Raw genomic sequence first — 17,524 nt, 5'->3', positions numbered from 1 at the left:
TCACCATTTAGCCTGACCAGAGATCCTAGGCAGGCTTTCTGGTGTGGTCTGTGGGCAGACTTACTGCTGGTGTCTTCAGGCAGGCTGTTGTGGTAGCTGGGTTAGCAGGTGCACAGGTCTGGTGCTTGGGTCCATGAGGTTTGGTCTGCAGACTATATTTACTGGGGCAAATGTGGGTCATGAGTTTGCTGGAGCAGACTTAGATCCAGGGTTCACAGTGCCAAGCTGGCCCCTTGTGGAGTGGACACGTTGACTATTAGGGGCCTAGTCCACAAGAGCTGGTCTGAAGCCTGGTCCCTTGGGAGCTGACCTGGCACTTGGACCGGACTTTAGCTTGAATCTGCAGGAGCCAACCAGTTGCTGGCACCTGGGACCTTGGGGATGGGCCTGGAGCCTGAGTCCACAATGCCTGGCTTTCACTGGCACCTGGGACCATGGGGGTGGGCCTGGAACCTGTGAGTCAGGCCTGGTCCTGGGTCTACCAGCGTTAGCCTGGAGCTTGGGTTTGCAAGGGTGGTCCTGAAGCCTTGGTCTGCTGAAGTAAGCCTGGACTCTGGGTCCACTGAAGGCTGTGGTCCGTGGGTGCTTGCTTTGTGCCTAGAGCCATGAGAGTCTTCCTAGAGGCTGGGTGAGTGAGTGCTGGCCTGGAGGCTGGGTCTGCAAGGGCTTGCCTGGAGACTGGGCCACTGAGGCAGGTGTGAGTCATCTGGTCTTGGGGGCTGGCCTGGCACTGGATTCTGCTGTGATAAGCCTGGACCCTGGGTTTGCCAGAGGAGGCCAGGTTCTCCTGGGATGGACCTGGACCCTGGGTCTGCCAGAGGAGCCTGGACTTTGTGTCTGTTGGAGTGTGGGGCCACAGGGGCTGACTTGGAATGTAGACCCGTAGGGCAGGCTTGGAGCCTGTGTCCTTGTGTGCTGGCCTGGTGTCTGAGGCCACAGGTGCCAACCTGATGCTGGAGCAGACCTGGTGTTTGGGGCCACGTGGGCTGGTCTGGAGCATGTGGCTTCAGGGGCTGGCCTGGTGCTGGAAGTCTGTGTGCTAACCTGGCACTAGGGCTAGCCTAACATCTTGGGCTATGCGGGGTTGCCTGGTGCTGGGTTGGGCCTGGAGCCTGAGTTGGGATTAGCCTGAAGCCGAGGGCTGGTCTGGGGCCTAGGGTCACTGGGACCAGCCTGGTAGTGGAGTGGGCCAGGAGGTGTAGTCTGGAAGTACTGGCCTGGAGTCAGGCGGGGGCAGAGTGCCCAACACGATTTTAATGGGGCAGGCCTAGTGTTGGGGCTGAGGCAAAGTCCAGTGCTCAATTCCTTCTCTTTTCTCTACTCAACGAGCATCTGTCTCCTTGCTAGCTGGCTGGTGTTGGGGATGCAGGTAATGTGACACTGTCCTTCCTACTCTCTTCAATGTGCCTCTTTTTATTTCTGTGCTATATTCAGGTGCTGTAATGTCTCACCTGGTTTCTTTAACTTTTGTGAAGATGTTTTTGTGTGTGGATAGTGGTTCAAATTAATGTGTCTGCAAGCTGGAGTCCTGGAAAGTCTTCCTCTGCCATCTTACTAATGTCACTTATAAACATATCACATTGATTTTTTTAACTAAAAATTATGCTTTAATATCCTGTTTTTTTGGAAAGTATTATCCTTTTTTGGATTCATCTATATTGCTTTTTCTTTTTTTTTTTTTGAGACAGAGTTGTGCTCTGTTGCCTAGGCTGGAGTGCAGTGGAGCGATCTTGGCTCACTGCAGCCTCTGCCTCCCAGGTTCAAGGATTCTCCTGCCTTAGCTTCCCAAGTAGCTGGGATTACAGGCACCTGCCACCACATTCGGCTATTTTTTTGTTGTGTTTTTAGTAGAGACAGAGTTCACCATGTTGGCCAAGCTGGTCTCAAACTCCTGACCTCAAGTGATCCACCTGTCTCTGCCTCCCAAAGTGCTGGGATTACAGGCGTGAGCCACCATGCCTGGCCTTGCTTGTTGTTTTGTTTCATTTTTATTGCGGTAGACTATGTCATTATATGAATATTCTGCTTATGGAATTTGGATTTTTTCCAGATTGGGACCATTATGAATAATATGGCTGTGAAAACTTTTTTACAGATATATGTTGGCTCATGCTAATAGCTCTTTGTGTAAGTTATATCCTGGGAATGAGATTTCTGGGTTATAGGGTTTCTGATTTTCAACTTTATTAGATAATGCCAAACTATTTTACCAAATGGTTATACCACATATGCTATCAGTATATGAGAGTTCCTTTCAGTTTGTATCCTTGCCAACACTTAGTGTTGTCAAACTTGTTAGTTTTTGCTAATATTTTAGGTGTGTGGTGGTATCTCGTTGTGGTTTTGTTTTTCGAGGAACTAATTACTAAGGAGATTGAACCTCTTATAAGTCATCTATTACGTGTGTTTCAGATATTCCTCTGCCTACCCATTTTTTTCTCCTTCTCACTCTTGTGTGTTGTTGGAGAGAAGTTAAATTTATCCAATTTTTCTTTTATGGTGAGTTCTCTTTTATGAAAAATTCTCACAAGATAACCTTCTCTACCCTGAAGTTATGAAGATATTGTATATTGCCTTCAAAAACATGTATTGTTTTGCCTCATATGTTTAGATCTATAATCTACCTGGAATTGCTTGTAAATTTACTAATCTTTTTAATTAAGTATCTAATCTGCTGTTAATCCCATCCTGTGTGTTTTTATAGTTTTTTTTTTTCTTTTTTCTTTTTTTTTTGAGATGGAGTCTCACTCTGTTGCCCAGGCTGGAGTGCAGTGGCACGATCTTGGCTCACTGCAACCCCGCCTCCTGGGTTCAAGCAATTCTTCTGCCTCAGCCTCCTGAGTAGCTGGGAGTACAGGTGCCTGCCACCACGCCCAGCTAATTTTTGTATTTTTAGTAGAGACGGGGTTTCAACATATTGGCCAGGCTGGTCTTGAACTCCTGACCTCGTGATCCGCCTGCCTCAGCCTCCCAAAGTGCTGGGATTACAGGCTTGAGCCACCATGCCCGGCCTATAGTTTTCATCTCTAGTTTATATTTGTGTCTTTTTATATCTTCTCTTTCTGTTATGACATTTATATTTCAATTTCATTTATATACATACACACACACGCATAAATATATATCTGTATCTATATCTATATCTATATCTATATCTATGTATATATGTTTTTTTTGAGACAGGGTCTCACTCTGTCACCCAGGCTGGAGTGCAGTGGCACGATCTCAACCCACTGCAATCTCTGCCTCCCAGGCCCAAGCTATCCTCCCACCTCAGCCTCCTGAGTAGCTGAGACTATGGGCATGCACCACCACACCTAGCCAATTTTTGTATTTTTTGTAGAGACCGGGTTCTGTCATGCTGCTCAGGCTGGTCTCGAACTCCTGAGGTCAAGCATTCCACCTTTGTTGGCCTCCCAAAGTGCTGGAATTACGAGTATGAGCCACTGTGTCCGGCTGATATTTATGTTTTCATTTACCTTCTTGAACATATACATGTTTATAAATTTTTTTTTTTTTCAAGACAGAGTCCCGCTCTGTTGCCCAGCCTGGGGTGCAGTGGCAGGATCTTGGCTCACTGCAACCTCCGCCTCCTGGGTTCAAGTGATTCTCCTGCCTAAGCCTCCTGAGTAGCTGGAATTACAGGCACGTGCCACAACACCTGGCTAATTTTTGTATTTTGAGTAGAGATGGGGTTTTACCATGTTGGCCAGGCTGGTCTTGAACTCTTGACCTCAGGTGATCCGCCTGCCTCAGCCTCCCAAAGTGCTGGGATTATAGGCATGAGCCACCGCGCCCAGCCTATAAAATATATTTTAACATTTAATTCTTCATTATTTCTAGGTTTGTTTTTGTTGATTAACTTTTCTTCTTGTTTCTTGTTCTGGGTTTTATGTGTTTTGCTTCTTTACATACCTGGTAATTTTTTATTGGATATTAGAAATGTGTATTTTATGTTTAGGGTTCCTAGATTATTTAAAATTTCTTTTAAATAATGTTGGACTTTTTTCTGGTTCACACTTGAGTTACTTGGAATCAGTTTGATCTTTTTTTTTTTTAAATTTAATTTAAATTTTTATTTATTTATTTATTTTTGAGACAGGGCCTTGCCCTGTCACTTGGGCTGGAGTATAGTGGGGCAGTCTTGACTCACTGTAACCTCCAAGTGCTGGGCTCAAGCAATCCTCCTGCCCCAGCCTCCCAAGTAGCTGGGACTAAAGGCACACACTACCATGCCCAGCTAATTTTTTTTTTTATTTATTGTAGAGATGGGAGTCTCGCCATGTTGCCTAGGCTGATCTCAAACTCCTGGCCTCAAGTGATACTCCTACCTGGCCTCCCAAAATGCTGGGATTACAGGCATGAGCCACCCTTAATCTTTTTGAGATTTAGTTTTAAGTCTTTGTTTGTACAGGTCCAGAACAGCCTTTAGCCTAGGGCTAGTTTAGCCCTGTTTACTATTAGGTCTTTCTACTGTTGTTTCAGTGTTTCTTTTCCTGTGCTTCCTCTCTCACATGCACAGATTGGTACTCAGAAGACTGGAAGCTATTTTTCTGCTTATCTCCACAACCTCTCTTTTTGCAGCTTCTTTTTCTCCAATTTTCTGCCCATAAACACTAGCTTTTTTGGCTTTCTTGAAGTGTAATCTCTACTTCCCAACTTCAGAGAGACTGTCATGCTCTGTTTCCCTTCCCTTCCCTTTCCTGTGGCCTGAAAATTGTCTCCCAGTGGTAATCTGAGACAATTGTTAAGCTCATGTTCTTGTTTCTGTCAAAGATCACAGACCTGTGTTTTCTGTTATCTAATTATTGTCCAATTATTCTTTCCTGTTGTTCTAAAATTATTTCGTGTATTTTATTCAATTTTCTAGTTGTTTAAAATGGAAAGGTAAGTCTGACCCTATTGCATCGTTAGAAGTCACACTCATTATTAAAAATTGAGTTATAAGTTACATACTATAAAATAATCACTTTAACATGTACAGTTTAGGGGTTTTTACTATATTCACAAGATTGCATCTTGTGAATACAATATCTAATTATACTATAATATTATCTAATACCAGAATATTTTCATTACCCAAAAAAGAAACTGTGCCCATTAGCAGTTACTCCCTCTATCCACTTCCCTACACCAGGCTCTCAACTAATCTGCACTAATCTGCAGTCTTCCTTTTTGGATTTCCCTATTCAGGACATTTCATGGAAATGGATCATTCATTATGTAGTATTTGGCTTCTTAATGTGATGTTTTCAAGGTTCATCCATATTGTAGCATATGTCAGTACAGTAAGTTCTTATTTAATGTCATTGATAGGTTCTTGGAAACTGCAGCTTTAAGTAAAAGAACATACAGCAGGTCCTTGAATAACATGTCATTTCATTATAACACTGAGGAGGAAAAAACTGGGTTTTATTATATGTTGCTTTGTTGTTGTTTTTTGAGACAGGGTCTTGCTCTGTCATCTAGGCTGGAGTGCAGCCTCTTGAGTAGCTGAGACAACAGGCACGCATCACCATGGCCAGCTAATTTTTTTTTTAATTTTAATTTTTTTTAGACAGTGTCTCTCACTGTGTTGCCCAGGCTGGTCTCAAACTTCTGGACTCAAGTGATCCATCTTCCTCAGCCTCCCAAAGTGCTGGGATTACAGGAGTGAGCCACCTGGTCCATTGTTTTCACTTGAAGTCAAAAGAACCAGTTGATGATGTTTAATGAGGACTTAGGTTCTTCTTTACTTTTATGGTCAAATAATATATCATTTTATGAATATATCACATTTTGTTTATCCATTCAATTTGTTTATCCTTTCATCAGTTGATGAATATTTAGGTTGTTTCTACTTTTTAACTATTTTGAGTAGACTGCTAAGAACAAACGTTGCATAAATAATATTTATGTGTGCTTTTTTTTTTTTTTTTTTTTTTTTTCAATTCTTGGGTATATACCTGAGAGCATATTATGCTAGGTCGTATGCTAATTCTATGTTTAACATTTTGAGGAATGCCAAACTATTTCCAAGGCAACTGGACTGTTTTCCATTGTTACCAACAATGTATGAAGATTCTAATTTCTGTACTTTTTTTTAATATTGCCATCTTATTGAAGTGGCATCGTTGTCTTGAGTAAATACCCGAGATTTGTTGTCTTACAGCCACACAAAACTAGGACACAGACACACAAATAGTGATGTTCAGAGTGGAAGTTTAATAGGCGAAAGAAAGAGAAGAGCTCTCTCTGCTGCAGAGAGAGGGGTCCTGGAGAACTGGGTTGCTGCTTTTATGGTGAAATGCAGTGAGTTTTATAGATGAGCTTGAGGAGGCAGTGTCTAATTTACATAGGGCATGAAAGATTGGTCAGACCGGGTGTGGTATTTGCCTAAGGTGCAAAAAACGAGTTAGGGCTAGGTGTGCCACTTGCATAGCATGTGAAAAAGCTGGCCGCCCTGCCCTAATCTTTTATTAGGCAGATGGGTTCTCTGGCTGGCCGGTGCTGTCTGTGTTGCCTGCTTCTTTACTGTACATGTGGTGACAAAGAAAAGCAAAGATGGACCCTCCATGTTGAACATACCTGGCTTCCAGGTAGCCCTTTTCTATTGACACAGCTGCTGGCATTCACCTGTTCAGTTTCCAGCTTGGTTATCTATGTCTGCAGCTCGATTTTTCAGGCTGCTCTTTGTTAGAAAAGAAATGATTTGGGAGCTACTTTTTGTTGAAAGAGAAATTCTGCCAAGGACTCTGTTATTATCTGCCTAAATAATTTCTATCTCCTGTATCATTATTGGGTATGAAGTAGTATCTCATTGTCATTTTGATTTGCATTTTCCTAATGGCTAATGATATTGAGCATCTTCTTTGGTGCCTTTTGGCCATTTATCTATCTTCCTTGGAGACATGTCTATTCAAATAATCCTTTGCTCTTTTTTTTTCTCTTTCCTTTTTTTTTTTTTAATTATATTTTTAAGTTCTGGGATACATTTGCAGAACGTGCAGGTTTGTTACATAGGTATACATGTGCCATGGTGGTTTGCTGCACCCATCAACCCGTTATCTACATTAGATGTTTCTCCTAATGTTATCCCTCTGCCTTGGCCCCACCCCCTGACAGGCCCCGGTGTGTGATATTCCCCTCCCTGTGTCCATGTATTCTCACTGTTCAACTCCCACTGATGAGTGAGACTATGCAGTGTTTGGTTTTCTCTTCCTGTGTTAGTTTGCTGAGAATGATGGTTTCCAGCTTCATCTTTATCCCTGCAAAGGACATGAGCTCATTCTTTTTTATGGCTGCATAGTATTCCGTGGTGTATATGTGCCACATTTTCTTTATCCAGTCTAACGTTGATGGGCATCTGGGTTGGTTCCAAGTCTTTGCCATTGTGAACAGTGCTGCAGTAAACATATGTGTGCATGTATCTTTATAGTAGAATGATTTATAATCCTTTGGGTATAGAATGATTTATAATCCTTTGGGTATATACCCAGTAATGGGATTGCTGGTCAAATGGTATTTCTTGTTCTAGATTCTTGAGAAATAGCCTCACAATGGCTGAACTAATTTACACTCCCACCAACAGTGTAAAGTGTATAAGGAAGGGCTACAGTTTCAGTTTTCTGCATACAGCTAGCCAGTTTTCCCAGCACCATTTATTAAATAGGGAATCCTTTCCCCATTGCTTGTTTTTGTCTGGTTTGTCGAAGATCAGATGGTTGTAGATATGTGGTGTTATTTCTGAGGCCTGTTCCATTGATCTCTATTTCTGTTCCATTGGTCTATGTATCTGTTTTGGTACCAGTACCATGCTGTTTTGGTTACTGTAGCCTTGCAGTATAGTTTGAAGTCAGGCAGTGTGATGCCTCTAGCTTTGTTCTTTTTGCTTAGGATTGCCTTGGCTATATGGGCTCTTTTTTGGTTCCATATGAAATTTAAAATAGTTTTTTCTAATTCTGTGAAGAATATCAATGGTAGCTTGATGGGAATAGTATTGAATCTATAAATTACTTTGGGCAGAATGGCCATTTTCACGATATTGATTCTTCCTATCCATGAGCATGGAATGTTTTTCTATTTGTTCGTGTCCTGTCTTATTTTCTTGAGCAGTGGTTTGTAGTTCTCCTTGAAGAGGTCCTTCACATCTCTTGTAAGTTGTATTCCTAGGTATTTTATTCTCTTTGTAGCAATTGTGAATGGGAGGTTGCTCATGATTTGGCTGTCTATTATTGGTGTATAGGAATGCTTGTGATTTTTGCACATTGATTTTGTATCCTGAGACTTCACTCAAGTTGCTTATCAGCTTAAGGAGTTTTTGGGCTGAGACGATGGAGTTTTCTATATATACAGTCATGTCATCTGCAAACAGAAATAATTTGATTTCCTCTCTTCCTATTTAAATACCCTTTATTTCTTTCTCTTGCCTGATTGCCCTGGCCAGAACTTCCAATAATATGTTGAATAGTAGTGGTGAGAAAGGGCATCCTTGACTTGTGCCAGTTTTCAAAGGGAATGCTTCCAGCTTTTGCCCATTCAGTATGCTATTGGCTATGGGTTTGTCATAAATAGCTCTCATTATTTTGAGATATATTCCATCAATACCTAGTTTATTGAGTGTTTTTAGCATGAAGGGCTGTTGAATTTTGTTGAAGGCCTTTTCTGCATCTATTGAGATAATCATGTGGTTTTTGTCATTGATTCTGTTTATGTGATGGATTATGTTTATTGATTTGCATATGTTGAACCAGCCTTGCATCCCAGGGATTAAGCCGAGTTGATCGTGGTGGCTAAGCTTTTTAATGTGCTGCTGGATTCGGTTTGCCAGTATTTTATTGAGGATTTTCACATTGATGTTCATCAGGGGTATTGGCCTGAAATTTTTTTTGTTGTGTCTCTGCCAGATTTTGGTGTCAGAGTGATGCTGACCTCATAAAATGCGTTAGGGAGGAGTCTCTCTTTTTCTATTGTTTGGAATAGTTTTAGAAGGAATGGTACCAGCTCCTCTTTGTAACACCTCTAGTAGAATTCAGCTGTTGATCTGTCTGGTCCTGGGCTTTTTTTTGGTTAGTAGGCTATTAGTGCCTCAATTTCAGAACTTGTTATTGGTCTATTCAGGGATTCAACTTCTATCTGGTTTAGTCTTGCGAGGGTGTATATGTCTAGGAATGTATCCATTTCTTCTAGATTTTCTGGTTTATTTGCATAGAGCTGTTTATAGTATTCTGTGATGGTAGTTTGTATTTCTGTGGGATCAGTGGTGATATCCCCTTTATCATTTTTGATTGTGTCTATTTGATTCTTCTCTTTTCTTCTGTGTTAGTCTGGCTAGTGGTCTATTTTGTTAGTCTTTTCAAAAAACTAGTTCCTGGATTCACTGATTTTTTTTGAAGGGTTTTTCATGTCTCTATCTCCTTCAGTTCTGCTCTGATCTTAGTTATTTATTGTCTTCTGCTAGATTTTGAATTTGTTTGCTCTTGCTTCTCTAGTTCTTTTAATTGCAATATTAGGGTGTCAATTTTAGATCTTTCCCACTTTCTCCTGTGGGCATTTAGTGCTATAAATTTCCCTCTAAACACTGCTTTAGCTGTGTCCCAGAGATTCTGGTATGTTGTGTCTTTGTTCTCATTGGTTTCAAAGAACTGATTTATTTCTGCCTTAATTTTGTTATTTGCCCAGTAGTCATTGAGGATCAGGTTGTTCAGTTTCCATATAGTTGTGCGGTTTTGAGTGAATTTCTTAATCCTGAGTTTTAGTTTGGTTGCACTGTGGTCTGAGAGACTGTTGGTTATGATTTCCGTTCTTTTACATTTGCTGAGGGGTGTTTTACTTCCAATTATGTAGTCAATTTTAGAATAAGTGCTGTGTGGTACTGAGAAGAATGTATATTCTGTTGATTTGGGGTAGAGAGTTCTGTAGATGTCTATTAGGTCTGCTTGGTCCAGAGCTGAGTTCAAGTCCTGAATATCCTTGTTAATTTTCTGTCTCGTTGATCTGTCTAATATTGACATTGGGGTGTTAATATCTCCCACTGTTACTGTCTGGGAGTCTAAATCTCTTTGTAGGTCTCTAAGAACTTGGTTATGAATCTGGGTGGTCCTGTATTGGGTGCATATATATTTAGGATAGTTAGCTCTTCTTGTTGCATTGATCCCTTTACCATTATGTAATGGGCTTCTTTGTCTTTTTTGATCTTTGTTGGTTTAAAGTCTAAACAATCAGAGACTAGGATTGCAACCCCCACTTTTTTTTTTTTTTGCTTTCCATTTGCTTGGTAAATATTCATCCATCCCTTTATTTTGAGCCTATGTGTGTCTTTACACATGAGATGGGTCTCCTGAATTCATCACATGAATGGGTCTATCCAATTTGCCAGTCTGTGCCTTTTAATTGGAGCATTTAACCCATTTAAATTTAGGATTAATATTGTTATGTGTGAATTTTATCCTGTCATTATGATGCTAGCTTGTTGTTTTGCTCATTAGTTGATGCAGATTCTTCATAGTGTTGATGGTCTTTAACTTGTGGTTTGTTTTTGCAGTGGCTGGTACCAGTTTTTCCTTTTAATATTTAGTGCTTCCTTCGGGAGCTCTTGTAAGGCAAGCCTGGTGGTGATAAAATCTCTCAGCATCTGCTTGTCTGTAAAGGATTTTATTTCTGCTTTGCTTATGATGCTTAGTTTGGCTGGATATGAAATTCTGGGTTGAAAATTCTTTTCTTTAAGAATGTTAAGTATTGGCTCCTACTCTCTTCTGGCTTGTAGGGTTTCTACAGAGAGATCTGCTGTTAGTCTGATGGGCTTCCCTTTGTGGGTAACCTGACCTTTCTCTTGGGCTGCTCTTAACATTTTTTCCTTCATTTCATCTTTGGCGAATCTGATGATTATGTGTCTTGGGGTTGTTGTTCTTGAAGAGTATCTTAGTGGTCTTCCCTGTATTTCCTGAATTTTAATGTTGGCCTGTCTTGCTAGGTTGGGGAAGTTCTCCTGGATAATATCTTGAAGTGTGTTTTCCAACTTAGTTCCGTTCTCCCTATCACTTTCAGGTACAGCAATCAAATGTAGGTTTGGTCTTTTCACATAGTCCTGTATTTCTTGGAGGCTTTGTTTGTTCTTTTTCATTATTTTTTCTCTGATCTTTTCTTCACGCTTTATTTCATTAAGTTGATCGTCAGTCTCTGATATCCTTTCTTCCACTGGATCTGTTCGGCTATTGATACTTGTGTATGCTTCACGAAGTATTCCTGCTGTTTTTCAGCTCAATCAGGTCATTTATGTTCTTCTGTAAACTGGTTATTCTAATTAGCAATTCCTCTAACCTTTTTTTCAAAGTTCTTAGCTTCCTTGCATTGGGTTAGAACATGCTCCTTTAGCTTGGAGGAGTTTGTTATTACCCGCCTTCTGAAGTCTCCTTCTGTCAGTTTGTCAAACTCATTCCCCATCCACTTTTGTTCCCTTGCTGGTGAGGCATTGTGATCCTTTGGAGGAGAAGAGGCGTTTTGGTTTTTGGAATTTTCAGCCTTTTTGTGCTGGTTTTTCCTCATCTTCGTGGATTTATCTACCTTTTGGTCTTTGCTGTTGGTGACCTTTGGATGGAGTTTTTGCATGGTGTTGATGTTGATGCTATTGCTTTCAGTTTATTAGTTTTTCTTTTAACAGCCAGACCCCTCTGCTGCAGGTCTGCTGGAGTTTGCTGCGGGTCCACTCCAGACCCTGTGTCTCTGAGTATCACCAGTGGAGGCTGCAGAACAGCAAAGACTGACTAGAAAAAAATCACCGTGAGACTAGTGTTAAGCATGAGAACTAGGATTAAATGAAGGTTATAAAGAATAGTATGTAACGACTATATGTTTTGGCAAAGAAATATAATTCAGCTGTAAAAAACAGTGGGAAGAGCATATGCAAAAAACTTTAAAAACTATTTTCAGCCATCATACTTTTGACTGTAGTGTTGGTTTTGTTGATCAGGTATTTTCTGTGTATTGTGCAGCAAAGCAAATGAATAATTATACATTATTCTAATTTTGTTATCTCCTGTGTCCTTGAGAGCTAGGAATCTTAATGTGGAAGAAATTATATACTGTTTATATTTATATAGATGTAAGAAGGCTAAATCCTCTACTTCTGATTTGTAATTAGAAGTATCAGTATGAACTTGAGCTACTTTAATGTTATTTAAAAATAGTATATACCTTATATTTGTGTGTGTATATATATATTTGTGCATATGTATATGTATGTTAATCTGAGAATGTTTTATGTGTATTGTGGCATAAATCAAATGAATATTTATGTGATATTTTAATGTTGACATTTCCTAGCTATGTCTATGAAAAAGTCCCAGAAATGAACAAACCTAGTTCTGTGAATGTGGTCTTGAAATACTGTTTTCTGCCTGGGCACAGTGGCCCATTCCTATAATCCCAGCACTTTGGGAGGCCAAGGCAGGTGGATCACATGAGGTCAGGAGTTCGAGATCAGCCTGGCCAACATGGTGAAACCCCATCTCTACTAAAAATACAAAAATTAGTCAGGCATGGTGGCGGGCACCTGTAATCCCAGCTACTCAGGAGGCTGAGGCAGGAGAATTGCTTGAACCCTGGAGGGGGAGGTTGCAGTAAGCCAAGGTTGTGCCATTGTACTCTAGCCTGGGCGACAAAAGCGAAACTGTCTCAAAAAAAAAAAAAAAAACAAAAAACAAGTAATGCTGTTTTCTACTAAAAGAAACCAGGGCTTCTTTGAGAAATCTTTGATTCCAGGTCTGGGGCATGAAATGTATAAAATGATCCTGGAACATTTTTATACCAGATACCAAGGAGGCTATTAACGACTGCTCGGTTCGTGACAAAGGAACTCAGGAACTGACTTGAAGAGGCTTTGGGTGACCAGCTATTTTAGTTTTACTACTGAAAGTCCTAAAACTTGGGAAACTTCTCAGTCTCAGGCAAAGTGGTTCAGTTAATCACTCTCAGAGGCTTCTGCTGGCCAAAATGGAACACTTTGAGCATCAATAAGGATAAGAGCCATGATGGGTTGGGCATCTCTTATTATGTTTAAATCCATTTCATAATGATATCAAAAAAAAAAAAAAAAAGCAAAACCCCAGAACACCCACCACCCCCCCCCCACCGACTAATTTTTCATTATTGGTGAATATTAGGAAATTATTCCTTCATTTTGAAAACTGATAAGGGAAAGATTAAGTATTTATTTTTACTTTTGGTGTGAACAATACTCTTAGGTAAACAAATAGTCAATGAGGTAAAGTTTATTTTTATAGAGAAATTTCATATGCTTGTAAATAAAGACAAAATTACAGAAATGGATTATTACTATTTTGCAGTCACTTATGTTTCAATGGATTTTGACATTGAATGTCAGTGGCTGATACTCAACACAAAAAGAGAGAAAATCATATGTCTCTTAAAATATACCACCCTCTAATGTTTAATGTTGCCAAAAATGCTAAACTTAAATCTGTTGAAGCTGCCCACATCCAACTACTAATTTACAGGTAATATAGAAGATAGAGGAACTTGTTAAACTGCATCAAGGGAATACAGTCAACAAAACCCAGTCTGTGAGAAACTTTAGGACAGATGATCCAATATATTCAACAAATTGCAATGAAAAAGAGAAGGTGAGAGAACAGATTAAAAACAGGAAAAATTAAACCATAGCACTTAGGTATTTGTACTTCAGTAATTAAAAAAAATAAAAGTAAGGAAGTGATTAATGTAAAAGAGTAGTGGTTTCTCTTGGTTGGCATGAAGGGTAATGGCACTGGGAGGGAGTACATGAGGGCTTCTGTGGTGGCTCACATGGTCCTGTCTCCTGATCTATGTGTTGCTTCTAAGTTCATTTAGCTGTGTATCTCTGAGTGTGGTTTTCCATGTTTGTGTTATATTTAATAGTAAAAGTCTAAAATAAAAAAACAGGGAGGGAAAGGAAATTGATTGGAGGGGAGGCAGCTATATTGGGAAATGGTGAGAATTGATGCCTTATAGATCAACTTATAATAGCTTAGACTTATTAACTAAGGATTTTATTAAATGGTATTCCCAGAAGATTCAACATAATCTGTAAGTAGAGAGCCATTAAAGTTTACTAAAAAGGGGATTGGAGTGCTGAAAACTGTGTTTTTTTTTTGAGACGGAGTTTTGCTCTTGTTGCCCAGGCTGGAGTGCAATATCACAATCTCGGCTCATCGCAACCTCCGCCTCCCGGGTTCAAGCGATTCTTCTGCCTCAGCCTCCCAAGTAGTTGGGATTACAGGCATATGCCACCACACCCAGCTAATTTTGTATTTTTAGTAGAAGCGGGGTTTCTCCATGTTGGTCAGGCTGGTCTCGAACTCCCGACCTCAGGTGATCCGCCCGCCTTGGCCTCCCAAAGTGATGGGATTACAGGCGTGAGCCACTGTGCCCGGCCCAAAAACTGCATTTTTAAGAAGATAAATCTGGCTGGGTGGATTTCAATGAGAGACTTGAAAGCTAGCTAAGAAACCACTATGTAAAGGTAATGGTGATAAAGATGTGGATTGGGGTGATGCTTGTAGGAATAGAGGTAAAATAGCAACTCTTGTTTTATGCAGTAGGATAGTTGGTAAGATTTGGTGACAGATTAAGTATGGTTGCTAAAAATAAAAACAGTAGAAATAAAGATTGCATGTTTTGAGAGCATACCCTTTGTTGGGTAGGATTAGGGAATTCTGGATGACAATCTTAGAGTAAGAGCTTAATTTCTTCTTACGATGTATTTAAAATCTCAGAGGAATGAGATTTTACGTTCCAAATTGTTTATCTAAAAATGTCAGTTCTAACAGGGAAGGTACTGATAATGTTTCCAGTGCAAGATATCCAAGTTACTGGTGTCGAATCCATACAGGTCTGCAGCAGCCTCAATTCTTGCCTCCCCAGAAGAAGAATTCGACTGAGGGGCATAAGGCAGAAAAAGAGACCAAGGCACATTTCAGAGCAGGAGTGGAAGTTTATTTAAAAAGGCTTTAGAACAGGAAAGAAAGAAAGGAAAGTACGCTTGGAAGAGTCCCACATGGGCACTGAGGTCAGGTGCAGTGTTTAACCTTGATCCGAGGACTTGATAGCCTGGCTCCTTTCCCAAGATTCTTCCCTTAGGGTGGGCTGCCCACATGTCCAGTGCCCTCTTTACCTTTAAGAGGTGAGCACAGGCCGTGTGTTTAGGAATTTCTATGCATGCCTGCCTGAGGCTTTCTTCCTTTTTCAGGCGGAGTGCCCCCTGAAGGTCATATTCCACCATTTTGTGTCTTACAGCACATGCGCTGAAAGTGGCTTCTCCCTGGCATTTGCATTCAATTAACACGTTAATGCACCAGGCGTGGACCATCAGGAAATGTCCTCTACCTGGCACTGGCTGCCAATTTATCAGTTTTAGAGAGGCAATGTGATAACTTCCGAATCATCAAGTGATGTTCCTAGTGGGTGGGGCAATAGCCCTCTCCTGCCCCACTCTTGACTAACTACCTGCAACAACAGTGATTGTTTTTGTTAAGTGCATAGTTGGGACAGAGATACGAGGGTAACTTTTCAATGTTATTTCTTTTTATTTCTTGAATTTTGAATCATGTGCTTGTATTATCTATTCAGAAAACGAATAATATTTAATTAAAAGATAAAGATGCCCCAATTGTCAATTTCCATGGGAAAAATTCTCCTTTGGCATTCCTTTTTTTTTTTTTTTTTAATTTAAGTATTTCAGACTAGTTTCTCTGAAAAGCAGTCAGGTAAACATGTTTAATACTTGATTGGCTTTGACTTACATGTGTTTGTAAACATATGTTTGTTTTATGTTTGAGTATGGTGTATGCATACATACGGTGTATTGCTTGTGAGTGCATGAGTGTGGCTGTGTGTGGCTCTGGTGTATGTATTTATTTCACCCATAAAAGAACGTTTATACCTGGAGGTTCAGGGACCCTGGCTTCTCAGAGCTTTTAATTCTTATTGCCACCGTGTAGGATTTTTCTCCTTAAACAGGGGAGATGTCCTTGCTTCTCAGTTAGCCTTGGGACCATTCAAAAATGGTTGTGATGCAGCAGTATGGAATGTCTCTCTTTCCTTTGTAATCCCTACTGAGGCTGAAGATCACTACATGTTGGTTATTCAGTATGTCACCCTCTACCACACTCTCCCTCATGCAACTGCTGTGAATCCAGCTTCTGTAATAAAGTGTCCTAAAATACATGAACCTTTATTTCTTATCTCAGCCTTTTGATAGGTAAAGACCTAGTATTAGATCTGGGAAAAGGAATAGGAAGTGTGTGAAACAGTTTTGTTTTGTTGTTTATGTACTTTCTCTTTTATAATTTATTAGTGATTAAAAATCACCACGCACGGTGGCTCACACCTGTAATCCTAGCACTTTGGGAGTCTGAGGCGGGAGGCTCACCTGAGCCCAGTAGTTTGAGAGCAGCCTGGGCAACATGGCAAAACCTCATCTCCACAAAAAATACAATTAGCCAGGCATGGTGGCACACGCCTGTAGTCCCAGCTACTTGGGAGGCTGAGGCAGAAGGATCGCTTGAGCCCAGGAGGTAGAGGTTGCAGTGAGGTGTCATCATGCCACTGCACTCCAGTTTGGGCAACTGAGCGAGACCCTGTTCTCAAAAAAAAAAAAAAAAAAAAAAAGATTAGGAAAATAATGAAATTGAGAGAAGTTTTAAGACTAGTCCTGCAGGATATAGGAAAGAGAAGCTGGGACTGAAAATAACAGGAGGCAGTAGTAGGAAGCTGAGCAGCCTAGCATCGTGATTGTCAATTTTGGCTGCACATTGGTACCACCTGGGAATATTAAAAACATGAAAACATAACTCATGCTTGGTTCTAACCCATAGAGATGCTATTTTAATTGGTCAGGGCTGTGGCCTGGGCATTGGAACATTTTCAGTCTCAAGACTGAGAACCACTGGCCTAGAGAAGAAAGCTGGTTTAGGACTGAAAGAATCCTTGGCTCTCACAGTGCCTCAATTCCAAGTTCTCTCCACTTGGGATGAATTGGAGTTTATTGTAAAATGTAAATATAGTACTTCTGTGTGTTCCCTAGGACATTTGATGCTTTTTAAGACTTGCGATTATTTAGGTTTGTGGTTGGTGGGAAACAAAAAAAGCGTGAGTGAATCTTTAGCATCTGGAAAGAATGGGTAGATTCACATATTAAGCACACTGTGAGCCACTGTGTGTTTTTTTTTAATTTAAGTTCCAGGATACATGTGCAGGTTTGTTACATACGTAAACATGTGCCATGGTGGTTTGCTGCACCTATCAACCCACTGTGCTTGTTATTACTATTTATTAGTAGTAATAAAACTTCATGGATCAACTAACTTAACATTGTGATGTTTGCACAGGTTGCCTGTGATTTGCTTCGGAGGATTATTCGTATCTTGAATCTCAGTAAGAGACTCCAAGGACAACTGCAAGGGGGAAGTAGAGAGATAACAAAAGCTGCTCAGAGTCTCAATGAACTTGGTAAGTTTTTTTTTTTTTTATTAAAAAGTTAGTAGAGATT

The 17,524-nt window shown here is 40.4% G+C and overlaps 1 protein-coding gene across 2 annotated transcripts in view; it reads left to right on the top strand.

The window, feature by feature from the left end:
* Positions 1-17,524, top strand: part of COG5 (component of oligomeric golgi complex 5) — a 377,278-nt gene that overhangs the window by 19,227 nt on the left and 340,527 nt on the right. For both annotated transcript variants that reach the window (XM_024250412.3, XM_054560623.2), the window contains exon 6: positions 17,364-17,484. In XM_024250412.3, coding sequence (XP_024106180.1) covers positions 17,364-17,484 — 121 coding nt within the window. The remainder of the gene's footprint in view (positions 1-17,363; positions 17,485-17,524) is intronic.

The sequence above is a fragment of the Pongo abelii genome, chromosome 6 (genome assembly GCF_028885655.2).
Source record: "Pongo abelii isolate AG06213 chromosome 6, NHGRI_mPonAbe1-v2.0_pri, whole genome shotgun sequence".
NCBI lineage: Eukaryota > Metazoa > Chordata > Mammalia > Primates > Hominidae > Pongo > Pongo abelii.
Note: the sequence above shows the minus strand (reverse complement) of the source record. Positions and strands in the feature narration are given on the sequence as shown.